Source organism: Strix aluco, chromosome 21 (assembly GCF_031877795.1).
Source record: "Strix aluco isolate bStrAlu1 chromosome 21, bStrAlu1.hap1, whole genome shotgun sequence".
In the NCBI taxonomy this organism is placed as follows: domain Eukaryota; kingdom Metazoa; phylum Chordata; class Aves; order Strigiformes; family Strigidae; genus Strix; species Strix aluco.
Window position 1 is genome coordinate 1,365,569 of NC_133951.1, and position 27,729 is coordinate 1,393,297.

At 42.6% G+C, this 27,729-nt stretch overlaps 2 protein-coding genes across 6 annotated transcripts in view; one reads left to right on the plus strand and one right to left on the minus strand.

The window, feature by feature from the left end:
• On the plus strand, positions 1-26,802 carry LOC141932769 (urotensin-2 receptor-like). 2 transcript variants are annotated; one of them, XM_074846836.1, is made up of 2 exons: positions 1-1,152; positions 24,739-26,802. In XM_074846836.1, exon 1 carries the CDS (start codon positions 1-3, stop codon positions 1,099-1,101), a length of 1,101 nt encoding a protein of 366 aa, XP_074702937.1. In that variant the 3' UTR covers positions 1,102-1,152; positions 24,739-26,802. The 2 variants fall into 2 exon arrangements, with proteins under 2 accessions (XP_074702937.1, XP_074702938.1); XM_074846837.1 differs by lacking the exon at positions 24,739-26,802 and adding an exon at positions 10,899-11,156.
• The window catches only part of OGFOD3 (2-oxoglutarate and iron dependent oxygenase domain containing 3), a 59,999-nt gene continuing 43,539 nt past the window's right edge, over positions 11,270-27,729 (minus strand). For 2 of the 4 annotated variants that reach the window (XM_074846832.1, XM_074846834.1), the window contains exons 9-10: positions 24,788-24,920; positions 11,270-16,174 (exon numbers count right to left, since the gene is read on the minus strand). In XM_074846832.1, coding sequence (XP_074702933.1) covers positions 16,006-16,174; positions 24,788-24,920 — 302 coding nt within the window. In that variant the 3' untranslated portion in view covers positions 11,270-16,005. Of the gene's footprint in view, positions 16,175-19,834; positions 20,978-24,787; positions 24,921-27,729 lie in introns of those variants that run through there. The other 2 variants (XR_012625914.1, XM_074846835.1) reach the window with 2 other exon arrangements.

Consider the following 27,729-nt stretch of genomic DNA (forward strand, 5'->3'; position numbering starts at 1 on the left):
ATGGAGCCCAACGGGACGGCGGCGGCGGGGGGGGACAACGCCTCGGCGGCGGCGGCGGGCGGCGGCTCCCCCGGGGGCGGCCCCCTGCTCATCCCCTCGGCCTTCGGGACGGTGCTGTCGGTGATGTACGTGGCCGGGGTGGCGGGCAACGTGTACACGCTGGTGGTGATGTGCCACTCGGCGCGGTGCGCTGCCCCCATGTACAGCTCCATCGTCAGCCTGGCCCTGGCCGACCTGCTCTACCTCTCCACCATCCCCTTCATCGTCTGCACTTACCTGGCCCAGGACTGGTACTTCGGGGACCTGGGGTGCCGCATCCTGTTCAGCCTGGACCTGCTCACCATGCACGCCAGCATCTTCACCCTCACCCTCATGTGCACCGAGCGCTACCTGGCCATCACCCGGCCCCTGGACACCCTGAAGCGGTCGCAAGGCTACCGGAAGGTCACGGCGGGGGCCGTCTGGTCGGTCTCGCTGCTCCTTACTCTGCCCATGATGCTGATGGTCACCCTGACCGACGGGGTCAAGATAGAGGGCAAGGTGAAGAGGATATGTGCACCCACCTGGGGCACGGACGCCTACCGGACCTACCTGACGGTGCTCTTCAGCACCAGCATCATGGCCCCGGGAATCATCATTGGCTGCCTCTACACACGCCTGGCCCGGACCTACCTGGAGTCCCAGAGGAACCCCCCCCACAAGGAGAAGAGCAAGAGATCTCCCCGGCAGAAGGTCCTCATCATGATTTTCAGCATCGTGCTGGTCTTCTGGGCCTGCTTCCTGCCGTTTTGGATCTGGCAGCTGGTGCGACTCTACAGCAGCCCCCTGCAGCTCACCACCCAAACCCAAAAGTGCATTAACTACCTGGTGACCTGCCTGACCTACAGCAACAGCTGCATCAACCCCTTCCTCTACACCCTGCTCACCAAAAACTACCGGGAATACCTGCGCAACAGGCACCGCAACTTCTACAGGTTCACATCCTCCTTTCGAAAGAGGGGCTCCAACCTGCAGTGCTCCTGGGGACGGTCCACGTCCTCCAGCAACCAGTACGACTACAGCTCAGAGGCCCTGGGCATGGCCACGCTGAAGGACAAGTGAAGAAGAGGAGGCGCTCCAGAGACACCAGGACCAGAAGAGCATCTGGCCAAGGTAGGGCTTTGGGACCCCTTAGCCCTGCAGGGTCCTAAAAACTCATTTCTGGTGGTCACTGTAGTTAGGGACAAGAAGTTGTGTGAACCCAAGTACTCTGTGAGACGCGTTTGAATTTCTGTCTGGCTTAGGGCTGTCGGTGGGCTCCTGCCAGGAGCCAGCAGCCAGCCAGGACAAATCCTTCAGGGTTTTGGGTGCAGAAGATGAGATGGATACTTTGTTCAGTTCTGCCGCAGGCTCTTTTCATGGTTTGCTGAGTTTTGCCCAGCTCCAGCTCTGCATCACTTCTCCTGTGTGGTTTCTCAGTGCTATCCTCAGGCTACAGCTGGGTTAGATCTGTAAAAGTCTGAAATTGTCCTGGTACTGCTTAATTTAGCTGCAAACCTCGGGTTTGCCCTATATATTACCGTTATCTGTTCCTAGTGTGCGTAAAGAGACCTTTAAGCCCCTTTTTCTATTTCCTGTTACATTATAGTGCACTACAGTTTCATCAAGCTTAAAATCTCTATTTTAAAATTCATTGCAGCAGCACTTCAAACTCCAAGCATTCAAAAACCACAAGGTAAGCTGTCAGAAACCACAGGATTATCTAAAAAAAGCTTGTAGTTTTTTAAGGTTTCTACCTAAGGTAGTTTGAATTTGCCACTGATTGTTTTTTTAAGTTGGTCCCTTTCTCAACAGTCAACAGGGCTTGAAAAACTGAAAACTTACCTTGTAAAGAAAGAAAAATGTTCTATAATCCTATCGCTCAAAGATCTGAGGCTCTAAGAAAAATGACTGAATCCTCTATCGTGAGACTCATCATAAAAGGTTCAAATTTATTTATGACATCTCATCAAAAGCATTTTGTCTCAATGTATTCTGCTCATTTTCTCCCCGCTTGGTATCTTGTAGTAAACCTTCACCACAGATACTAGAGATGCCTGTAAGAAACTAAACAATTGTAAAACCTCAGTTTATAAAATAAACGATGATTAAAAAGTGGACCATCATCAGGTTTCCCCTCTCATGGTCTCTTCACCTAGCTCAGGGGGGTGTATTTACCAGGGGAGAGGCTGCCATTCCCAGCCTCTGAAGAGCTCATGCATGTGGGGAAGAAGTTGGGTTCAATATTCCTCTTTCCTGGTTTGGGACAGACTCTGGGGATAAGTTGCATTAATGATGCAACTTATTATTAACTTATAAATTGCATAAATGATTGCCAGCTGCTAGTGATGCCCAGGGACTTCTGAAACAGCAAGCAGAAGGAACAGCCATTTCCACTTTTGTGTGGCATACTCTGGCCCCATCTGTTTGAGAGGAGTCCCACTCCAGCCCTGCACTGTTAGGGGTTCCTGTGTCCTTGGGTGATCCTCTCGTGCCACACACCAAACTTTAAGGTATGTTTGTGCGAAAGCAGAGACGTGGAGTGCCAACACTGCAGCCAAGGATTGGGAGCAGAAAACACAGCACAGCAACACCCTGGATTTTATGCACTCAACAGGAGAAAAATAAACTCTTCAGGGCACATGTTGGATGAAGACCAGGGAAGCACGTTCCTGTGCCGGGAGTAAGGCATTCATCTGACAGATGCAGTTGTTGGGGTGCTTTTCAGGGAGAGGGGAATAAGTAACTCGCCTTGCTTGTATTACTCTAAATGACAGGGCTGGCTTCAAAACACTGGTGATCACTTTGTCGTCTTCCAGTATTGTGTAGACCACAAAGCTGGGCAGTAAAAATAGACCTAATGTTGCCCATTTCCTTACGAAACTGGGGGACCAACACACAGTTCATGTTGGGAATTGGCACAGACAGTGGGCTTCAACATTTTTTAGGAACAACTTTTCAGGAACTAATTAATTTTTTAATTATTAATTCTGAAGTCATTGTTTTAGTTTTCCTTTGCTTCCCATTTCCGAGGCTGGAAGTCACTCCCATATAAGAATAACAAAGATAACTCAAAAGGTGGTGTGGGAAGGCTGGAGTTCATGCGTCATCTGCGAGGTGTGCTGTGCCATCCTGCTCTCGGGGAGCATAACAGTGCAGCCAGACAGACACCCTGGCAGAGCCGAGCAGGGCTGCATCCCTTCCAGGTGTTGCACAGGCCATTTGCCCGCCTCTGAGAAAAAAAAAAAAAAAAGTATTTCCTTATGGCTATAGAAAGAAAAACTCACCCTGATTTGGATCCTGACTTTGACACACAGTGCTGGTGTGTCTTGATTTCCACTGCTTGGCCTCAGGAGAAGGTCCTTGGAAGGCCAGTTACACACCACAGCGTTACAAGGCTGCTATAGGATGGATGATTACCACATCTGAAACAGTTTCAAGGCATAGTGTGTATCTATCCACAGGTATGTAAGGGGAAGCAGGGGATGAAAGACCTGTATAGGTATCAAAAAGAGTATTAGGGAATACACTTTTTGCATTTAAAAAAACCACATTAAAACATCTAAAGCCAGTCTAAAAACATAGTGATTAATAAGAAGGGGAAGCTGAAAAGGAGTTGTGCCTAGAAAAAAGGGGATGAAAATGGAGAGCAGATGAGGTCTACGCTCATAACCTAATGTGGGAATAAGCAAACAGAAGGGTTTGATTTGGGGTACGCTTCCTGAGACACCCTGTCAGTCCCCAGAAGGGACTCTGCTGCTCTGCTCAGTGTCACGAATGGTGTGTAGGGGATGTGCTTTCTGTGCTGCATTGTCAGAGCATTAAACATCAAAGGGTTGATGGAAGAGCATCCAGATGAAATGTGACATATTGGACATTTGTCACTCATTGGGTTTTTCAACCAGTATGTGGTTCATCCCAGTCCCATTCCACACTGCTCCTCTCTCCCATCAGGCTCTGATAAACCCGTACGAGGTTACCCTAACGAGAGAACCAGTCAGTCTGATGACACCCACAAAGCATATTATTGGGGCAGAGCAGAGCCTGTTTAACACACAAAACTGGCCAGCAATCAGAAGATGCTGCTGTGCGTGGTGAATGACGGCTCTTCAGCAGCGCAGGAAGCATGACATGGTGCAGACCTTTGCAAACACGGCTCCTCGGGAGCCTCTCGTACTCCCAGGGATCAGAGCTCAATTTAAAAGATGAATTACATAAACAACATCCCTCTTATTGTCCCATCGGACCAGTTAAACTGCCAAAAGTCAGCAGGTTTGACCCACTTCATAAATATCCCGCAAGAGCAGATGTTTTAACCGAGTTCCTCGTGTCTATAATTGGGCAAGCCTTGACTCTTCTGGGTGTGCTCATGTTTTGGAAATGAGGAGACAGCCTTCATGTATCTCCCTTCAACAACAAAAGCAAATTAATCTGGTAGTTAGCTTTGGAAGGGGATTGCTGCAGCCTGTCTATAGCACAAAGTCCTGTCCCGGGCTGACACAACCTTTAAGTTACCCGTAAGGGGTAGCTTTGCCTGCAGCTGACCCAGAATATTTTGGGAAGGGTGTTGGTTTCGGTTTGGTAGGATCTCAGTATTCCTAAGCACATCTCTCTGCAGTTCATGCAGGACAGGCAAAACTGCTGTAAAGCAGCTCTGGCTATTTTCTGTGTGAGGGAGAGGTATTACCTGTCCTCAGTGCTAAAAAGAATGAAGCAGAACTCCCAAAATCATTAATTAAAACCACACCTTTTCTCCACAACCACAGAGGCTGCAAAAGTGTATGAAACTTGAGATAGACACGTAACCAGAATCCAGATGATGGGACTTTGCAAACTCTACGTATCCTGCCACTTATGGTAAATCTGAAGCATCTCAGGCCAGGACTGAAGTAACAACAGGAAAGTCAGTCGGGCTGTAACTGAGCAAAATGTGATTTCCTTGAAAACAATTTTACTTTGGCTATTCTCCTACATTCCAAGAAGGCAAGCTATGTGTACCCTGGGATCATTTATCATACCCAAATCATTGTAATCCTGTGGTTTTTAGTGGGGTTTTTTATTATAGATGAAATTTTGCTGCAGGCTTAGTGACACAGCTAGTTCTTTAGCAAAACGGGAAATGGTAATTTTAGGGAAGGCAACAGTATTTTTGTTGTTGGGGCAGAGGTCGTCACTGCAAAATTTCATACATGCTTTACAAGAAAGAAAATAGTTTAATCACTAGATAATCTTTTCCAACACCCTTTAGGGTTTATGTTTTTATGACAAAAAAAAACCAAACAAAACCAACCCAGACTGTGAAAGCAATGCAGTTTCATCCAGCGTGCTCTTTCCTTCCTTTAATCTAAGGTAGTAGCTACTGCAGCAATGGCAATTTTTCTTCTTTCACTTGAAAGGAGAAAGTGCTGGGTCTTTGTGGGACAAGTGAGAATGGTTGTTTCCCCCAGACACAGGAGAATCCATCTGAACATTACTGAATTTTTGAAGACTTTGCCTTCAATCACACATTTTTTATCATCTTTCTCCTCACTCTTTGAAACCAAATTTGCAATAAATGCTCAAAAGCCCCATGTTACAATTGAATCATGAGTGTGAGCAAATCATTAACATTTTAACTCCTATTTTAGCAGTAATTCTTGGTGCTTAGTGAATGATTGAATACCAGGGAAGCCAGTGAAATAGAGGTGATTTTATGAGTGCTTTGTACCTCATGCAGTACAAAATGCACGGCTTGCTGCTCAGTTGCATTTAACCGAGGAGCACAGGCAGGATAACTAAGTACATAAGCTGTTCTCCCATCAGCATGATGAGAGGAGAAAGTGCATAAATGTCACATCCAGTCCCAGCCCTCAAGCCATGGGATCGGATAACACAGCACCTGAGAAATCCTGAAGGCAGCCCCTGAAAGCCAGATGCCTTCGCCGGGGAGTTTGGCCGGTCCAGGGATGCTGAGCTCCTACCGTCGTATTTCTGAGTCCCTCTGGTGGCAGCAGCATCTTCCATCCTGAGCTCTCGGGAAGAAATAACCGCTTTTTATTTTAGACTTTAAAACATAGTGGTTGCACAGAGTTAGAGCACAACCTGCCTATATAATAGCATTTAATTTCTTTAAAGTACAATGTTTCTACAACATCTGAAGGGGAAAGGTCTGTTGTGAAGAGATAGCCTGCTTCCAAGTGCTAACTTTCCCCTCCCACATTTCTTTCTATGCCGATCCCAGACTAACTTTATTGCTGTCATTTTGCACAGCATCCTCACTGCCAGCACCCACGGAAACACCCAGAGCCGGTGACTAACAACAGTTTAGCCCAGCTGGGGTTTTTTTGCTTTATAATATTGGTTGTTGCTATTAGTTTCAAGGTTTTTTTGGAAATAGAAGAGACGTGGAGTTAATTGCTGTGGCTTATAAGAAATATATTGCTTTGTCTTCAAAATAGGAGCTGCAGCTTCACAGGATATAAGTACCCTTGAAAGTTATTGTATTATACAAGCTTTTTTGCCCTTGTTTGGGAATGTATCTAAAACATAGCAGAGAGAGGATGCGTCAGTTGGTAGCAAAGTATCGGGGGGGTTGGATGGCCCAGGTTGACTTTCGTGAAAGCAGACAGAGGAGCTCACTGCCAGCTCGCTCAGCCAAACCTCTGGGATGCAACAAGCTTCTGTCAGACACCCAACATTGAAAGAAGTTCTTGAAATATATTAAAACCCTAAACGGGACATATATTAAAAGTTTTTTAAAAGTATAAATATTTCTGCTCAGGAATCCCACTTTCTGCCCACACCGAGTTTCTAGTGTGGTGTATGTCACCTTTGGAGGAGACTAACTTCATCTCAGCAGGTTTCAAATGGTCAGGACTGAGCTTTGTGATCTGTGGTCCCAACTAGAGCCATCTTGTCCCCAAAGAAAAAGTTCCCAACAGGATATACCAAAGCAAAATTGCTGCAACGTTTTCCTTTTTTCCTCACCCAAGAAAGGGACAATTAAAAGAGGAAAGGGAGAAATTAATCCTGAAGGATTCTTCTGGCATTTGGGCTCTACTTTTCTGGTTCTCTCCATTTATAATTTAAATGAAACATTTTTGTAAACGCTAGGAATGCTTCTACAGTGAGAAACAAGATGAAGAGTTAAGAAGCATTTGCTGAATTTATCAGAGAAGACTTAACTTCAATATTGCAGAAGATCCCACCCAAACCTCTCCATCAAGATATCTGGAGGGAAAGTAGTAAATAAGTTTGTGCAAAATCAAACCATCCATCAATTTTAGCTGTGCTTGGCAGAGGATACAGTTCTAAAACCAAAGCAGTGCTAAGACTGGAGGAGTCAAATCTGCTAAATTTGTTTCAGCTCGTTTAGGCCCGTGTCTCTCTGAGATGTCATTAGCCCTTCCTTGTGCATTCCCGTTAGGATTGTGAATTCAGCTCCTGAATTCTTAACTAAAACCAAACATGATTTCATCCAAACAAAGCAAGGGAGATTCCTGAAGCTAAATGCAGTGTGTCCATAAACACAGCCTGTTGGAGAGTGTTACTGCTTCATATATGCACCCTGCAAACCTCACCAGAGACGTCCATCAAATTCACAACACTTCTATGCCTTTTTTTTTTTTTTTTTTTTTTAATATCAGCTTGACATTTGAGCACCACAAGGCTGACTCTTGCAAGAAGCCTCCCAGGAAAAAGCACTACTTAGTAATTACTTCTCAGGCTACATTGAACTTATCTTTCAAAAATCTGGAAGGATGGAGAAGGTAAATTAAGTGTAATGTAATGCTAAAAAGGGAGAGACAGCGGCACTCTTGAAGACACACGGAGAGAGAGGACACCTAAACCTTCAGGGACGTGCAGGTCCCACCAGAGAAGCTGTGCACAGCAGTAGGCAGTACCAGCTCCTGTGCCGAGCTCCTGCAATATCCTCCCTTTGGGGAGCCTGGGCTGACAGCCAGCTCCCAGCATTACACTACTCAAAATCCCAGTATCCCCATGGATTTAAATTGAGTTTCTGCTATTTCTTTGTAACAGATTTTTTTTTCTTTCATTTAACACTGTAGAAGGGAATATCTTACAGGAATGGCATTATTATAAAATCAGCTGGAACCCTAGTTACCTCTAGCCAGAACATTTTGAAAGAAGCTTTTTGCCCCTGGGCAGTGTTCAGATGAAGAAGCGGTATCAGGACAACATGGGAAGTCTGCAGCACCCACCTGCATCATGCCTCATGGTAGCAGCGCTTATCTGATCCCACTCAAGTGTATATATTTATCTTCCTTCACATCATCTGCTGGTGGGGACGCACAGGCTATTCATCCTGAAAGCACTGGTGCTGTTGATAAGTAACCCAGGCAGGCTTAGAGCAAGATAGCTAATAAAATCCGGAAGAGATTTACAAGGGTTTTGATGTTGAAGATGCCTATCGGGGCAGCACTCACCCTCGGAGCTGGAGAGAGAGATTATCAGAAATGGGGGAGGTCAGAAGTTCTGGCTTCTTGTACAAAATCACCACTGACTTGCACTGTGACCTCAGGGAAGACACTTATTCTTGTGCCACTGTTCATTAACCGCCTAGAAAACAGCAGCGCTATTTCCATCGTCTGCACAAGTGTTTTAAGACGTCACTGATGTGCGTGAAATGTTTTGAGATCCTTGGATGAGAGGTGCTACATACAGAAGGGAAAAGCTCTCCTTGTAGGGATACGTTGGGGTTCAGGTTAGCTATTAATGGTTGAAGGGGGAAATGTTTGTGTACAGAACTTTGTCGGTTTTGATTAACAGCAGCGGGTCTGTGGAAATGATCATTTACCCCACAGCAACGGCAGCTGTGCTTGGCTGGCTTCGCTGGGAACACGGCTGAAAGGAGTCTCCTGGTAAAAACATCATCATTTCAGTGCATCAATACCCTCTCGAAAGCCCCTTCTCAGGTGAGAAACAATAGCCTGAGAGATGGTAGGGAAGCAAAATCTTTCTTCTTTACCTCCTGGGAGCCTCTGCTTCCCCACGTTATAGGTTGGGAGCGTTAGGGTCAGCGGAGATAAAGGCAGCGCATCGCTCCCAGGCAGAGCCTGTGCCCCAGCCTGCTCTAACGGCAGGATCTTGGTGCAGAGGAGGCTGAATAGAAAGAATTATCCCAACGCTCATCACCCATTTCTAAACACAGCAGAGCTTCCCTGTCATTTTGTTGTTGGCACCTTTTTAGAATGATTAAATCTGTCGAGGAACCTCTGCCTGCCTGAGGCACAGCACAAGTAATTCCCAGCAACAGAAGCAGAGGAAATAGCAACCGAGTAACTTTGCTGGGCTGTTTTCATTTGTTTGTTTGTTTTAATAAAAGGAGAGTTTATTATGGCAAACATTTTGATCTTTGCAGCAGCTTCTCTTAGGCAGGATGAGAAAGTGAAGCTCCACAGCCTATGGTGCCCAGTGTTAGGGGAGAAGCTCCTTGCAGATCTGGTTTAAATGGGGGCACCCACAGTGGAGGGATGAGGACAGAGCTGAAGCATCACTTAGTCTTTTGCATCCATCCATTTGAGTATTCTCTCCACCAGACATTGTGTGCCCTGGGTATTCAGAGTGTTATTCAGAAAAATACCTGTAAGAAGTCTTGGTTTTAGTCTAATAAAAGACAAGAAAAACCTTTAAACCTCTAACTTCATGGCCTCTGGAAACCGTGTCCCCCCGACTCTAGTCCTCATGTTCATAGCCCCAGAGGGGCCCTGTGGAAGCAGGACAAGAGGGGCCTCCCATGGGGAGAGAAGGGCTTCAACAACTACGCTACCTGCAAAATACAAATATGAAATAGTTAATGTGTCACACTGAATTACTCATTAATCTGAATGAGAGCACAGAGAAATGGCTTTAGGCTGAGAGGAGGCTTAAGAACGCAATCCTGCATCAGCTTCATGCTACCTCTAATAATAAGCCTTTACACCTGGTGTGGAAATAGTACAGGGAAGAGGTGGGCACCCCGAGGGGGCTCCAGGGGAGAGCACGTGCCCAGGCACTGGCAGCCTCCAGAGACTTACAGTTTCTTGAACTCTCGCCTCCTGTCAGGATCTCGGTGCAGAACCAGCATTTGATCTGACAGCCACGTGCCCCATTCAACATGCAGCCAAGTCCCAGCTTGACTTCCTTACAAGTCCCCCTCTCTCCTTGCCGTGTTTACTGTGCTCACAAGGAAACCCAGTACGGGAGCCTGGGGACTCCACTCCAAGCACTCAGCCCTCGCGGTGCCGGGTTAGGAGTTACAGAGGCAGCGTGGGGCGACAGGAGCGGGACGTCCCTGCTGCTCTGATAGTGTCAGGGCATAGAAAGAAATAGAGAAGCTTGCTGGCACGAGCACAGTAGCCTAGATCTCAAAAAAAGCATCAAAGCAGCATCTTAATAGGCATTTTTGTCTTCTGTCACCTTCTTCAGTAAATGTTTATCTCCAAGAGCTCTGAGGCATGTGTTTCAGACTCAGTCTGTGGAGGGTCTATGTATCATTACAGACTTCATCCCAGGACCTAACGACTGTGCATTCCCATCGTGCTCCGTAGATGGAACCTCCTGCCCACACTGAAGAGAGCTTTTATGGAAAGATCATGGATCAAAAGTGACTGTTTAGCTTATTTGTGCAGTAGAAATACGTGCTTGGTTTTAGCATGTTGCTGTCTTTAGCGTTCTCATTTGAACCTTATACTTTTTTTTTCCTGTCTCTGCATGCTCTGTCCTTTCTTTTGTGTTTTCCTTCTCGGCAACAAGTTGCAGCCTCTCCCAAGGACTCTGCTTCCACCCTCGCTTTGCTCCATAGCTAAACACGCCACCGTCAGACTCTGTAACATCCCAGTGAGAGTTTTGAGGCTTTGGGGAAATTTCATACCTCTTGAATTTCAAATCTGTTTTTTCAGGTTGGCCCCAGAGAAGGCAGAAGGCTTTATTGATTTCCAGAACCTAATCACAAAGCAGGCATGTTTCTGCAAGTATGATTGCTATAAGCAAATCCTTCAACTACATCAGAGAAGTTACATCTGCATAGCTAGAAGTATAATTTGACAAGCGTTTCCTTTTCTGTTGCTCCAGCCTAAACCTCCTCTGTCTTCTCATTTGGGCTGGTACATCTGTTTTTGCAGCTTTGTGGTTTTAAAGGATTAAACCGTTTGAGTTTATAGGCTTGTCTTTGCTTTTGGGTTTTTTTTCCAATCAAGCCAACAATAATTACTCTTGTCTCCATCTGATTCACTATCCACCCCCAGGCAGCTAAAGCAATACAACTGATGGGCCATGAAAAGAAGTGCTTGTGGAACATCTTCAAATCAGTGTTAAAAACAGGACAAAAGCTTTAATGCACTTGAGGTTGTTCTTTAAGCATCACTCAGACCAGTAAATGGCCAAATTCACCATCCAACTTTTTTTCCCTGCTGCAACTACAGATATCTGTAAGACTTGTGTTCTCAGATGATTTGGGCTTTACCTTCTGTTTTCTCCTTTCTGATTTATGAGTAAGGCCATGGCTTCCCTTTCTAGAGATGCACATTAGCCCCCAGGGGGGCTTTGTAAAGCCTTCTGAGACAGAATAGCCATCAGGAACCTTTGTATCTTTGCCAGAGCACCCATGAAACCATAGTACTGCAGCTTCAATCCACACTAATAATTTTTATGATGAATCTTCAGTCTGGAAGGGACCACACACACACTTAAGGACTCAGCATAAGGGAGCAGGTTTCCTTACAGTGCCTCAACCTGTGGGTTTTTTTCCTGTTCAGTTTTCAATTATTTGACTCATGCTTCACGGACTTCATTTCCCAGCACATTAACAGCTGGTGGTTTCAAAGGCTGCAGTTGGGGAGGGCAGTGCCTGGAATGGATAGTCATTACTTGCTGAGCTCATTATAATTGTTCAGTTATTGAATAATTTGGAAAGGCAAGCAGGGGGAATATGTGGTTAATTAAGAGCTCGTTTAATCACTGCTAAATTTAGCCTTCCAAAACAGTGCTCACCTTCCCCGGATTTGAAAACCTTTGCTTACCCACACTGCCAGGGGGAAGCAGGAACGCTTTCTCTCTAGTCTTTGACTTCAGTCATCAAGATGGCACTTGCTCTTCACCTTGTGGGGTCATGGTTTTGGTCCTTATTGCCTACCAGCTCTGACCCTCCCACATTTGGGTTCATGGCATTAAGATGTCTCTGAAGCTGCCATCAGTCTCCAGTGAGATGTTTAATTAGAAACAACTGACCTGTAAGCACTCAGGCACTTCTGGGACCAAATTCTCATCTGATGAAAAAAATGACATTACAGACAGAATAGCAAATTATGAGCATTTAATAGAGCCCAGTAAGTGTGAGCATGAGAAAAGCTTTCAAGCCCTTGTCATTTTTCTGTTGCTGCTGATCTAACACAGTTGCTGAGCACATTTCTTGTGTTTGAGGTTTTTGATAATTTAAGGCTTAGAAAGCAAGTTTATCACCCAGAGGATGCTTTCTGTAGCCTAGACTAACTTCCAGGGGCTCTGGGGTCTGCGAGGCAGTGCTCAAGACAAAAAAAACATTTACAGCTTATAGTCATGTCTTTACTATAGAGAATGTCAAGTATTTGTTTGTGAATTCAGGCAGGCTTTAACTGAAGGGATTTTGAGGACTTTTGGGGAGAGTTTTGAGGGAAGGACTTAAATGGAAGGTATCATTTGACTCAAGATGAGTACAACTTAAACAATGAGTTCATAGATTTCAAATAATTATTTTTCTTTGGGATTCTTGTTTAAGTGCTTTTATCCTTTGTCCTAGATTAATTTAACACATTATATTCTTCATGCACAGTATCAGTCAGGTGTAAATATGCCCATGGGATTTGGCTGTCAGCTGACCCATGATAGTGAAAAGGGCACCCTCCTCCCAGCATGGAAGTCAACCAGAGATGTTCAGAAAGGAGAAAAAAAAACAGCAAAGGCTGAAATCTTTGCTGACCACAGGCAAATTTATCCCCTTTGCACTTCCAAAGTGAAAAATGTTTAGAGCCTGCAACAGCTAGTGACTTCACCAATCCTGTCTGTAGTACGCACAAAATAAAGAGTGAGAAGAGTCCGTACTGAACCTCATCCATCACAGTATGCTTCAGAACAAAGTAAACTTATTTTTTCTGTTAGGGAGAAGACATTAAAATAAGCCAGACCTTGTATGTCTGGAGACATACCAGTCTTTTACAAAGGCATCCATGAACATCTTATATTTGGCTTTTCGTTTAAATGCTGAAAAAAAAGAAAATAATTTTTAAACAGGTTTTTCAGAGCAAATTCTGTAAGGTAAATTTTGAAGAACAGAAGAGCCATCAAAGCAGGTTGATTTTAAAACCTGACAACCTTGACAGCCTCCTTGCAGCAGCACAAAGCCACGTCATTTCTGCAGTTACCCATGGTTACAAAATTGTTGAATCAAATGGAATTCAAACCTGTTGATGGTGTAACTCTCAAACAGGCAGAACAAATGATCTGGAATTATAACTAGTCCAGTACTCCATGGGGTCCTTAATATTTTGTCAAACTGCTCCAAATTAATGGAGCTCATCCATTCTGAGATTTTAAATATCCTTTTTTTTTTTTTTTTTGACGCATGTGGGCCAGCCATAAGGCAGCTCTTCAAGAGATCCTGTGATTTCAGATAAAGTGTTATGGGATATTCTCTCCCTGCTCCCAAGAAAAAAGAATCGAGTTAACATATGCACTAGAATTAGTGTTTTCAATTAGTAATTTCTTCTCAATTAATAAGGCTGAGACTTTAGCAAAACAATTAAATAGTACATCAATAAAGTAACGGCCTTAAACCAGCCAAGTGACTTTGCTTCATTCCTCCCCTTAGTTCCATCAGCACTACATATATTATGGCCTGGAGGGTTAATGTTTGTGTATTTGGGGCCACTTCCACTCCCAGGGCAGTGATGTTTAGGAAGACCACGGCACAGCTGAGCTCAGGTCTGGCTGCACACCCATGCCAGTGCTCAGCCCGGGGACACGCTGCCACCGTCACCGATCCGATCCTCTTACCCGTCTTGCTAAGGAAGTGGTATTTATTCAAAGCGATTCCTTAACTACAGTTTTTCTAACTATTCTTCCAGAAATTATTCTGCTTTAATAAAAGGTTTTATGCAAAACATTTCTGCAAATTAGCTTATCAAGTTCCAGAGGAGCTTTAAATTTTTTAAAAAATCTGGTTTAATCATTCAGCCTTGCCTTTGCGCTGCCTGGCCCTTCCCACTGGGCATCTCCCAGGTTTCTGTGGATGTATGCCACAAAGGCAGCCACACGCTGATTCCATTCCCCTAAGTTTTCTGCTGAATTTTGGAGGTACTGTGCTGGGAACAGGAGGACAGTGATGCTGTCAGGATCTTTTCTTCCTGCTAAATGTCCCTGTCAAAGTATCTTTCTGTAGCACACTAGGGCAACATGAATTTTTTGCCACTCCTGTCAGCCTCCTTTCCTTACTGGTACCCAAGCAGCTACAAAAAGTCATCAATTACAAAGTCCTATCAGTAAAGGTTGGCTGGAGAAGTGCTGCAGACTTATCTCAACTCTCAATATTAACTATTTCGGTATCTTCTTGCAAAGGGATCCCCCACTCTGCTGAAGTCCCTGGGCCATGTTAGTTTTACCTTTCCCCATCACGTGTACCCGTGTGATATCAATCCCCATCAAGTGTCATTTGGGATGTTAGACCTTGCTGCACAGTGCTCACTGCTACTCAGATTTAGCACTTGCTCTTTCTTAGCACTTCAGCATCAGAGGGTCTCCCCCTTCCCACCTCCTGTAATGTCTTGCTGAGTCCCACAAAAGAGCCCAAATATCATCTCCCATTTCCCCATAGAGTCTTTTCTGCTGCCACCACCTCCTTAGAGTCTCCAGATGTGGCAGATGTGTCCTCCCCATGCCAACTGCCATTTTGGACTTGCCAGCCAGAGCACACACCGTCCAGCCCCCGCCATCCCCCGAACCTCCTCCTGGGCTGGTCTCCACTGCCCACCTTGCAAGGGCCCGAGGGACACAAGGCTTTTTCTTGGCTTCCTACATGGGAGTGTGTGCAGGCAGAATTCTTATAAGCATCAATTTTACTGCCTCTTCCCAACATAAATTGGACAAATTGATAGTCCTGGCCCCGAGGATAAACACCATCTGAACTGTTTAGAGTAACCATCTCCTGACAGGAGAAACGTGCAGCTGAGCTGGCACCCTCGCTGCTGGGGAGCTACCTCAGGGTATGGAGGTGGCTGCAGCCTGGTGGCACTACCCCAGCAGAAACCTTCCCTGGCTATCAGACATGAACAGGAGCAGTCTGTAAGGAGGATTAAGGCTAGAAAAAGCCTGTACCATTAACTCAGGTACCATAACAACAGTCTTAAACTTATTTTGCAGAAATACAGAGGACTAGCAATCTTCACCTGAGTCACTTGTAAAAATTCCTGCCGAGGGCTGCTTTAAGCCTGTGCCCAAACACAGAGGTTGGCTTTTAGCTGCAATACACCAATGTTGCAGAATGCTCGGTTTTATGGAGTTTTCATATTTCAGATTAGTTTCAGCTTTTTAGCTGTTTAGGAATGGTAAATCCTCATGTGGTTAGAAAGAATTCTTGGCTATTATCTCAAAAAATAACTTACTGTCATATTTATGGTCAGGCCAGTACTTTTGAAGACTGAGATTAGATAAGCTCATCAAGTCAAGCATACTTTCTACACCTGCATTCTTCCCAACAAAATAATATTTCTCAATTTCAAGGCAGCTAATTTAGAGACAGACTTTACTCGTCACACTGATACAAACCTGAACCACTGGTATGCTCCATGAATAAAGCTGGCTCAGATGTACGCACGCTGTCCTCACCTTGCAGGGCCTTGAACACAACTGGAAATTACTTGTCTCCTAAGTGATACAGTCTGGTGCAGCTGGACTACTCAGAGTGCATTCAGCAAGCATACCATCACTGTTAGAGAACTAAAATCTTACTTATTTAAAAGATTTTGCAATATCCTAGTCCTATTCCCACCTTTGTCTTCTCCACACCACAAACAAGTCCTCACCAGCACTTAGGCAGTAGCTATGGATGTCTAGAGCAAGTACTGACTGCAGCCTCAGGAGGCAGGTTAATAACCAAGCTGAGTCTTCTCCCCTGCTGCACGTCCATCCCCTGCATGTCCGTCCACAACTATAAGGGAAAAAAAAAATAAGGTTCAGTAACCCTGTTAAGCTGATGGGCAGAGGAAAGGCAGACAATGACATTTACTTTTAATTGATCCACTTACTCATTCTCTCCATTTCATTCATTAAAAAGAAGGCTTTAAGGCTCAAAGCTTTGTTTTTTTCAGTTCTGTCAAATGGTCTAATAAGAGGATATTATTGTTCCTTATGACCCTTGACATGTTTGTAACTTTAATATATAAGCCCTTATAAGTGTACACACAATTACAGTACTGTTACACCTCCCAGTCCAGGGGAAATCAGGTGAACAGCACAGCTGCTGTCAAACACCTTCACTTCTGCCTTGCTCAGGATCCTGCAAATCACAAAGCTGGCCTGACCAGAGGACAGAATAATTAATTTAGACCTGAACATCTCAGAAGTATGTCCCTGTTCAATCCAGCTACGGAAAGGCTTTTGATTACTGCCCTTCTGTGCATGCTTTACGGCTGAAGTATTTCATTTAAGGAGAATGATTAGGAAGAGGACAAGTTTTAATGGCCTGCTCCAAAGCCTAGATAAAAATCTTAGCTACAGAGTCGAAACGTGTTTAACTTGTATTGAAAGTGATAATTTTTGCAGCATGCTGGAATTCACTGACTCACAAGCCATCTGGAGGTGCTAAAAGCATTTAGAAAACAAAGTCAAGAGTTCTCAAGTTCCAGTTATTGAGGTGAAAATACCAAGGCTCAAAAGTAGCAGGTAGTCAGCTGTGAAGATGGAAGACTTCAAGGCTCTTGGCACTAAGAAACGTGACATGAGTGAGTGCCTTCATCACCTCCTGAGCTGCATGCTTTCAGCACTCTTCAAGGTAACAGCCTTCCTAAGAAATCCACATCCATTTATTTTGTGCTTGCAGAGAAATTAGGTTCTTCCTGTCCGCATGTGGTTTGAGTGGACAAAGATCTCCAGCAAAACGTGTGTATAACTAGAAAAGGAAAATGATGAGTGAAAGGACTAGATTTCCAGATACTGTGCAAGCATGAAGAAGCAAAGTAGTACCTCAGTGGAGAATATGGAGGAACAGTTGCATATCCCCTACACCTCAACTAAAGAATTGAGTAAAACTTTGGCCTTTCTTATGGTTCCGAAAATCCCAAACTTTTCAAACCTTTCCTTTTTTTTTTTCCTCCAAGGGAAATATTTTTGTATACCGCTGCGTATTTGTGAATTCAGTCTTAATTTCTTCTTGGATCGTTTCTTATTTACAGGTCTAAATTCTACCTAGTGCCAGAAAAGGTACCACAGATGCTGGACATGGAGGACACCATCATCTAAAAAAGGTCCAGTTGAGACACAAGATACAGGCAGAAGAAAGCTTATTCCATCATTTTTAAAATAGATGCAGCATGACAACTTATTTTAGCATACTCAACATTTGCTATTAAGTCAAACACAATACAGACAGGATAAATAGCTTAAGTAAATGGTATTGAGGAAGAGGTCTTGCATCACCTGGTAAAATGTAGCCTTCTTTTTTTTTTTTTACAAGGTTATTCAGTGAATCACATTTAAAGCCCTAATATGTAGAGAGGGCTCCCAGAACATGTCTCTTCTTCAGTAAACATAAATCAGAAATAAAAACATTTGCCTGCTAGAGGGAATGGAAGAAACCACCATCCAGAGCCAATACATGCAATTACTCCATTAGGACCTGCCGTTGTTTACTCCCCCCAGGATTTAATGGTCTGGCTGGCAAGTTAATGTGCTGAGGAGGTCACCTCCAAGGTGTGAATCCACTCAGAGACCTTACAGTGGCAGTGAAAAGCAATCGTGAAAGAAAACATCAAGATTTTTTTTTGTGGAGTCAGCAAAGAGTTCAGGCATCTACATAAACAGCTTAATATAAAATTGTATAAACTGAGGAAAAAGAAAGAGACAAATCCTCAAGGCGGCTACCCAGAAAAATCATGCCTCAGTAACCTAGTTGGCTTTTTTTTTGTTAATGAATAGGAAGGGTAGCCATTTCTCAAATGAGGTTTTTGAACACTGGAGGCCTATTAACAAGAAGTTTCCAGAAACTAGTAAGATGAACACTCCATGAATCTCAGCTTCTCTCTATAAATAAAATATTTCCTTCAAAAAGAGGCACTATGGTTTCAGGCACATGCTCCTTCTGTACACCACTGAGTCTTCAGGTTGAAGTCTCAGGTGAAGGTCTCAGTGAAGTTCATTATCAACAATATGTCTGACCTGTCAGCTTATGGATTCAACCAGTCCAGAGTCCTTGGGCAGCCTCAGGATTATCCAGCAGTAAACCTACATATTTTGAGGTGTTTGCTTTGTTTAGATGCATCTAAATGTTACAAAAATAAAGGAGACAGTCATTCCAGACTGCTTTATTGATTTCACAGTAAGAATTATCCAAGGAAGGCATTTCTTGTTGTGATCCCTCAGCTTGATCTGCATGCGTAGCATCCCGTCAGTCTATGAGAGTTCTCAAAGGAGCAGCCCTACCAGCAGTTCCTTAATGCAAAACAGTCACTGACAAAGAACAGCAAAAAAAAAAGTTTCTCTAGTATCTGTTTCAAAATTCAGTACTTACTGTCCACAAGTTATCATGAAAGACAGGAATGCTCAGCAGCAGGCAACACTGATCCCTACCTTGTCATTGTTTCAGCTGTATGGGAAAACAGGCAAGATAGAAATAAGTATCTCTGAAATAAAGGTTGTTGTTTCAAGTATGGACAATGCCTGTAATGGAAGAAAAATAAGAGAGTATTTGGAAAAAATGCTGAAGAATGAAAAATTCTCAAAAATTGAGCAACACTTGACAGTTCCACTACTGTTAGAAATTCTTCTTAAAGATTAATACACTGCATGGGCTAAAAGGGTTATAGGGGAAAATCTAGTTCGTTTTCAGTTCTAGTGAGCCAGTCTATGAATAAATAATGGACTGAGCTTATATTCCCTATTCAATATATGCTACAGGTAAAAGCTTAAGTATGCTGGGACAGAATTGAGAGATAAGTGATTTGAGGGGAGATGATGGACAGAATCAAAGAAAGATGGGCATTTTGGAAATAGGACAGAAAAAGTGCCTACACAGATACTTTAGGGATAACTGGATTGTCATTAAAAGAGAGTTGACTGGCAGCTTTCAGCAAACATGACATAAAATTAGCTTTCAGCTTCCTAAGAAGGTTTACAAAAACAGACATGAGGCAGAGTATGCTATAGTTCTTCATGGTATTTTACAAGGAGCAATAGACACTCACCACTTCATGATGGGTCTCTTAGCTGGGTTTCCTGAGAAGACTGCCTTTCTGAATGAGGCTAAGATGATCGATGCATGCCAGAGCCATCTGCGGTTCAGAAAGGAAATAACTCTTCTACTGTTCTTGGAATGTTTGGTGGGATTTCCACACAAAAGACTCAAAAAGGAGACAGGAGTTGGGTTTTTTTTAAGATTTGCTTGGGGGAGGGAAGAGGAGGATGGTGGTTCGTTGTATTTTTTTTTTTTCCTCAGAGCGCCCTGACCTCCACAACATTTCCTGGTTTTATTCCTAGAATTTAGACAGGACATAAATATTGTACAAAGCTACACACGAGCAAGTTAGAGAGATCCAATTCACACGTAAACGCTGCATAATGGTATCTGGACATAGAGAGAATGTGAGGAACTCTATAATACAAACAAAGCCACCTTTATTTACTGGGGAAAAGAAAGCTATAAAGGAAAAATTCAAATGTACTAAGAAGTGCAATTGAAGAAACAAAACCAGATTTTCTTGACAGCATAGTCATTACCAATGCCATTCCAGCTATGCTTTTATTTTAATGTGCATATCATTATGTGCTACAGCCTCAGCAAGTACCCTGTTGAGATGTTGGCCTTATTTATAAGTAAGACATGAAGCTAGATTTCCGCTATAAATTCAAATTAAAATATTCTTGTAAATAGAGTATCCCTGGTAAACATTTCTGGACCTGAAATTCGTTAAGACTGAGCTTAGAATATCACAGGTGGACAATATATTTTCAGGAAAATCTCAACATAAATATACCTTTCCAAACCTTCAGTTGATTTATGGGGAATTAAAGAACACAATGATTCCACAACTGGAATGATGAAATGATAATTTTATACTTGAGAAACACCACAAAGTCCACTCAGAGTTCCTAGAATCATGTAATAAGGGATAAAAAATTAAAATAAAATGCGTGCTACAGGATTGAAAGCTAGGTTTATTTTAAAAACCTAATCTGATCATATACCTGTTAATTTTACAAAAGTTCCTGATATTCTCCAAAACCTTTGAGGGGAATAACAGTTTTAAAAGTAGTAAAGTTTCACAGAAGTCCTTATGAAGCTGCACTCAATCTCTTAGTAGGGATTCAAACTCTGGCTTGCTCTCCTGCTGTGTTTTGCAGTTCACCCTGGGACTTTTCTCACAAGCAGGCTTTGCCTTTCCTTACAAATATTTTTCTTTCAAAATACAAATAAACATTCCTAAATACTTGTAACGAGTATGCTTTCAGGTACAAGGCTGTGAATTTAATGTCAGAACTTAGCCCCAATTCACACTGAACATGTACTGACCTTTCTTTACTTCGTTTGAGCCACGTGGGCTCTTTACAAAGGTTCTCACACAACTGGGAAACATCAAGCCAAATTCTGCCATCACCATGTGTTCAATTAAGAGCACTTGTCAGCAGCAGCTTGGCATCAGATTTATGCTAGTTTAACAGAACAAATCCTGTCCTCAGTGTAATCAGAGTTCTAAGAAACAGAGCACTGCATTTCCCAGTAGCAACAGGCAAGCTGAACCTGAAAGAGGACAGACAGTAATTAAAGCATTTCAGATTCAGAATCTGTCAAGAACTGGGAAGAGATGCCCTTAATAAAAAGTTATTCAGGGTATTTAAGTGGACTAAAGTAAATTAAGCCAAGTTTATTCCTAATGATCAGTGAATTCTGCAAATCCCACTCTGCCCCAGGAACTTGCCTTTCTGCAAACACTGTTTTCCTGCTGGAGGCCATGTTCAGAATCTTTTAGATTGCACTGTACTTCCTCATTTGCTATTTAATTTCTTCATAGATCTAGATACTGCTTTTAGTAGTCCAGATACTGAAGCTTCAAATAGAAAAATCTTGGTTTGTACTGAAACATACAGCATACTGAATCATTATACTTTCAAAAGATGAATTCTCTTACCAGGTACAACATACGTGTTTTTCCACAAATTATATTTGACAGGTTTGGTCATCACACTGAACACATTACTGAAGCTTAAAAACTCCAAAAGACAAATACCAACTTGATTTTATTTCTGAATGTCAGTCAGTTCATAGCATGAGATGCACCGTGTTTGGGAGATACTACAATACATCAAAAGATGAAAATCCAAGAGAAGATTAGCTGAGCCTTCCCCCATGGTCTAACATGATCTTGTTGAGCAGTATTTTACAAAGGGCAGCTCTCAAAGTGCCATTGTCATTTACTGCAACTCAAAGCCTGCATGACAGAAGTAACCAACTAACACTTTTAAAAGTGGCAAAGCAATTTCTATGACTGTGTTGCAAGAGCAGTGATAGGACTTACAGTGAAGTTAAGAATTTTAGAACATAGGACCTCAACCTGGAGAATCCCAACCCACACAGGTCCATTCATGTTTAGATTCCACTGCTATCAGGTATTTTTGTGGAAAAGGTCCTACATTTAAATCTCAAGGTAACATTAGGAATCGAGTTTTAAGTCAATAAAGCAGTTGCTGGTGATCCTGCTCTGCCTTCACACACACTTGCAACTTGGCTGTAATGCAAGTTTCTTGGAATTAACAGGCTTTGAGACAAGTATTTAGATCTAGAACCCAACTGACTTTATTTAGCATCCAGCCATTTTAACAATTCTTCCTTGTTAGCATGGTCAAGGAAGCCTATTTCAGATCGGAGAACAAAGAAATGAAATTACAAAAGACTAATCTTGCTGGTGTGCCAAATGAGAACACTGACAATGAAACAAGTCCAAGTGTCCTGTCATTGTTCCTCTTTATATTGATCTTCAGTGTAATCCCCTACAATATTTATTATTTCCATAAAAGGGCAGATTCAAAAGTGAAAACCATATGCATGAAAAAAAAAGAAATGAAAAAAAAAAAATCAAAGCACAGTCCCTGATTTTCAAAGTGTTTCACAGAAATTATATAGACTATTGTCCTGGTTTAACCAGGATAGGGTTAAGTTTCCCCAGCAGTGGGGGGGAGCTCTAGCCGGGTTATTCAGATACCATGCGGACGTCACATCCTGGCAGGTCACATTTTCCTGTCGCGGGAGCTCGGTGCACTCGTGGTTTTGTACATCGTGCTTCCCACTGCTGTATTTGGTAGCTATTTTGCTCTGTTCATTGCTATCACTATTACTGTTATTGTTATTGTTGTTGTTGGTTGTGTTGCTATTGCACTGTTGTATTAAACCTTTCCTTATTTCAGTCTTGGGGCTTTGTATTTCACTCCCTTTGTGGGGGAGGGGCAGCGACCCCGTGGTCTCAGACCCCAGCAGGGGCTAAACCATCACAACCATTAATAAAACAAATCATTTGCTTCAGAATTTGACTGAGCAAAAAAAAAAAAAAAAAAAAAATCAGGTTTTCCTACCATTTACTTATCAATGTGCTGACCTCAAAAATCTTCTGATTGTAATGAGAAAGCAAAGTAGTTGGCAAAGATTACACATTTCTTTGTTACTTTATCTGTAGTGCAATGCAATCATCCCCTCTTCTCTTAAGTCTTTGCAATTTATTATTCAAGGAACACCATGGACTAATGGTCCTAGTTAACAGAAAAAAGTCTTCGTACTACACTAAAAAAAGAGAAGTCCAAAAAGAGCTATTAAGAGACTTTTTGAAGGAGGTAAAACATTGTTTTGGACAAGATAAAGCACAGTACTTCACAACACAAGTTGTGTCAACAATAACAAAACCTCAAGCTTCCTTCAATTTGATTTTAAGATTACATTTAGGCCCAATAAATAGATGTTTTCAAAGTGTGTTGTAATCAAACTCCAGCTTGAGACTACATTGATTTAAAGTGTAGGTGGACACCAGTTTCCCTCAGACCCCATATGCCACAGTCCACTGGTCAAGGAGTTTTGTTAGCCAGCCTTCCAAGCAGCAAGCCAGGATTTACAAGACCAAGTCTAAGGAGGCCAGAACTGGCATACAGAAAACCAGAACAAAACTAGCTTTTTTCTCAGCTGTGCCCCTCCCAAATCCTACTGCCCTACCTGGGAATTAGATAATGATGAACACTCAGATGAATCCAGAGGACTGTCTGATTACCTCTGCCCAGCTTTTGTTTTTAATATTTACTTAATGTTATGTAGTCAAGCCATCTCCATAAAGAGCTCTTAATAACCGTAACACCAGGCATCCAACCAGAAGACTGATCGTTTTCATTAAGACCCAAAGAAAACAAGGTGAGTTGGGAATGCTGCATTCTGATCAAAGGGATCTAATGCAGTGACATTCCCTAGAATAAAGCATTTGTCATCCAAAAGCAACAGGCTTTCTGGCCAACCAGAGAATCGTATTTCTGACTTTGTATTAACTATTCCCTGTTTGTAGCAGAAAATATCTGTTGTATTTCAATAAAAAAAAAGTTCAAGTCCCAGTAGTTAAACCACAGGTGTATTGCCCACGCTAAGGAGAATACATTCCTCTCAACAGAAGGTACGTTCAAAAGAGTAACACTCATCTTTGTTCTATGAACTTAGGTCAAACTTTCTACATTGCATTAGTAACTGAATTAAACAGCTAACAGCAGCATGGGATTTGTATCAAGACATGGTCCAAAAGATTGTTTTTAAGGGCAACGAAGCTGGTGAAGGGTCTGGAGCACATGTCGTACAAGGAGCGGCTGAGGGAACTGGGGGGGTTTAGTGTGGAGAAGAGGAGGCTGAGGGGAGACCTCATCGCCCTCTACAACTCCCTGAAAGGAGGGTGCAGAGAGGGGGGATGAGTCTCTTGAACCAAGGAACAAGCGCCAGGACAAGAGGGAATGGCCTCAAGCTGCACCAGAGAAGGTTTAGACTGGATATTAGGAAGCATTTCTTTCCAGAACGGGTAGTCAGGCGTTGGAATGGGCTGCCCAGGGCAGGGGGGGAGTCCCCATCCCTGGAGGGGTTGAAGAGTCGGGTTGACCCAGCGCTGAGGGATCTGGTGGAGTTGGGAACTGTCAGTGCTAGGTAAACGGTTGGACTAGATGATCTTCAGGGTCCTCTTCAACCTAGATGATTCTGTGATCTTTTAAACTGAAGCATTAAATAAATTTAAAAAAAAAAAATCAAGAAATTAAAAAAAAGAGAAAAATTTTAAAAAGAGCCCACTATAGAACTCTTCTTTGTAGCCTGTGCCTTTAGGACAAAGGCAAACCAGTCCCAGAATACACCATATTTAAGATGGTCTTTAAGGCACCATTTGCAACATTTATGGAAAAGGACACGTGAAAACAATGTGTATTACAATATATTAACACAGCTGGGAAATTCTACTTGAATGTGAGATGTTACATCCCTTTCCTCTCCTCTTGCAGGGCTTCTCTCATTCCATTTGACCTCATGTTCCATCCCCAGAGGAATTACATCAAGACTGGATCCCCAATGCCATGGTCTGGGTTGCAAGTGAAGGAGATGGTGATGGCATAGCGAGTGCCCCAGTGAACCTTTTCCACTCGATGAAGGTTCTCCGATCCAGAGGTGAAAAAGGAAACCCGGCCTGTAAAGACAAAGTATTTCATCAGTGACATGGCGTTTGCTACTCAGCTATCAGCTCTCCACACAGTTTTGCTGTTGTCTCAGTCCAACTGTTCCCTAGCTACCCGAGAGCCCATAGGTCATCACAAAGAGAAACTGTTATAGGCTTATGCTGCACTCTGACAGCTTTATGTACTGTTTAAAACATACGTTAATCCTTTGTGCTACGAAGCTGGAGACTTAATTCCACCGTATCTCATAGTTTATAAAAGGCAGGAGGAAGCCAAGAACATCTGAAGCCAGTTCTTAGTTGCCTCACTTACACAAAAGCAACTCTAGTGACTGTCAGCAAAGTGTATTGATTTCCTCCCTGCTCCCCTTCTAGTCTGGGCTCTAATTTTAGACCAAAGAAGGAGGAAGTACTACAAAGGTGGCAAAAAGTCTTCAGTGAAAAAATGCTCAGCAGGTTTACAAGCAGCTGTGGCAGCTTATCAGCATTGTACCAAGTATTTGCTATAGCTTTTTGTGCAGTCTGATCACTCACTGTTCAGCCAGGTTAGATAGTTATGTATCAGTCATATACAAATTAGTTTTCCTTAGAAAGAGCCACTCCATCAATGCATTGGCTTAGAAATTGTTTTATAGATGCAAATGCTTACTCCTGTGCTTCATCCTGTCCAAGCTTTGACCACCACCCTGCCCTGGGATTCTCCAGGCCTTAAGTGGCATCAAGGTGAAATGTGATTACTTTGATAATGACAGCAGAGGAATATTAGCATCCCACTTGATGAAACAGCAGAATGAAGCCCTCTGAGCTTTCACGTTATTCAACTGTTCTGAGAATGTAAAAGTTTGATGTTTAGCAAGGAACTCAGAACTGACGCAACTCTGTAGGACTGCTCAAGTTCTCCTGAGAAAGCTAGTAATACTCCTATGCACAGCTGTTTTATCCCAATAGCATGTGTTTTTCCTACTGAAGCTTTTTCCCACTGTTCAAATTAGATTAAAGTTTGGTTAAAAGCTTATCATAGGGGAACTCACATTGACAATCTAACTCTGCCTGGGACTCATGCACAGTCAGGTGAAATGAAACACTTAGATGCCTACTTAAAATCTGCACAACAAGATTAACTTTTCCAACCATTACACAATCTCCACTGCAGAAATGGGCATCAGACACATAGCTGGTTTTCTCTTCTAAAAGTGATCCAAAAGATCCAGAAGTTACTTTGCTTGCGTGCTCCTAAGCAGCACACATGGGAGATTTGAACAAAACTAGACTGGCCTTACAGAACTTGGTTTATCCACTTATCTCTGAAGTCTATTTGAGTAGCTTCTGTGTCCCTTGCCTGTTCACATTTAATCTTTCATAGTTCGCACAGTCTTTCATACCTGACAAGCAGAAGACATATCATGCGCTGCCTGTGGCTACACATCACTAATTGGTAAAGCTATATATATATATATACACACACACACACGTAAGGAATAGATTCATTCGTATGCACAGCTCATTTACACCTTGGTGTCCTGCTTTTTTGGATGAAAGACTAAATGAAGGCAATGTACTCCTATCCTATGAGTGTTGCAATGAACAGTGCTACCCTCAAGGACTTCATACAAAGTCCCTGCATCATAAAGTTCGGGGTTTTTTTCCTTTTAAATCTTATTTCAACATCATTCAAGTACTTTACTGTCGGTCTCTCACCTACTCACCCAAAGCTTTGCCTTAAACTGATTTTCAAGCTTTTTTGTTTGATCTCTTATTAGAAGTAGTAGTAATTCAGAGTTAGACAAGTTTCAGTGTATTGTTTAAGCCAGTTAAACTGGATTTTTTGGCTATACAGAATGTCTTTTAATTTCTTTCTTTAATAAATATGTCTTCATATATATGGTATCTTATAGCATCTTGTGCATCTGGTCCCATATCTGTCAACTGGGGTCTCTGAGTCACTGAACAAAGTTTTCAAAGATACTTCTTCCTCACCTGGGATGAATTTCCTTTAAACTTACTTCCTTTGCAAAATTTTGAAGTAAAAGTGCACTCTCTCCATGATACACTACTTTTAATAGTATAAATGTTCAAAAAGAGGGTAAAGAACATTAATTCCCATCCCATCTGACAAAATCTTCAAAGGGTATATAGCAATATCATTATCCAGAAACTCTGGGGAAGACACAACATAAAATAAAGCTGTACCATTACCAGACAGGATGACTTCTACAACTTTCAAGCACTCCAAGACTGGACCCTTCATAATCTTGCTTCAATTCACAGTATATGGAAACCACTTCAAAAATTAAATCACTATAAGAAGCAAGCAGGTCATGACTAAGCAAGTTCCTTAAAGCATAGACCTACTCCTAAGTTATAACCTGTTCTTGTTCTAGCTATTTTTTGATCAATTTTGAGTTAAGATTTTAAACTCCAAAGTTCCAAATTATGAATCCCTGGTAGAATCACATGCATTATGGGTCTGTTTTTAGCTGTGAGATTGCATTCAGTGTTTAAAGTGCATTTTAAGTGTTACACGCTGCCACAACTAATGTACTGCGATAGGATTTCTCTCATTGTGAGTGCTGAGGAAGACATGTATAGGGCAGTTCCACTAAGCTCTCCAGACTATGAAATACTGATAGAGTGAATGCTGAACTTCATAAGAGATTAGTGTTGTAGTACAAATGTTAAATAGCTATGCAACTATTCATTGCAGATAAAAGTACATATGTACTTATAGCTTCCTGATGAAACACTTTTGAGTGGCAAAAGCTCAGGAGAAAGCGTGTACAATTCTAATCTGATTTTCTTTGTCCTTTTCTGTCATTATTTA

Bases quoted from the DNA above. Each gene is read 5' to 3' on its own strand.
- LOC141932769 (XM_074846836.1), top strand. From the start codon at position 1: ATGGAGCCCAACGGGACGGCGGCGGCGGGGGGGGACAACGCCTCGGCG.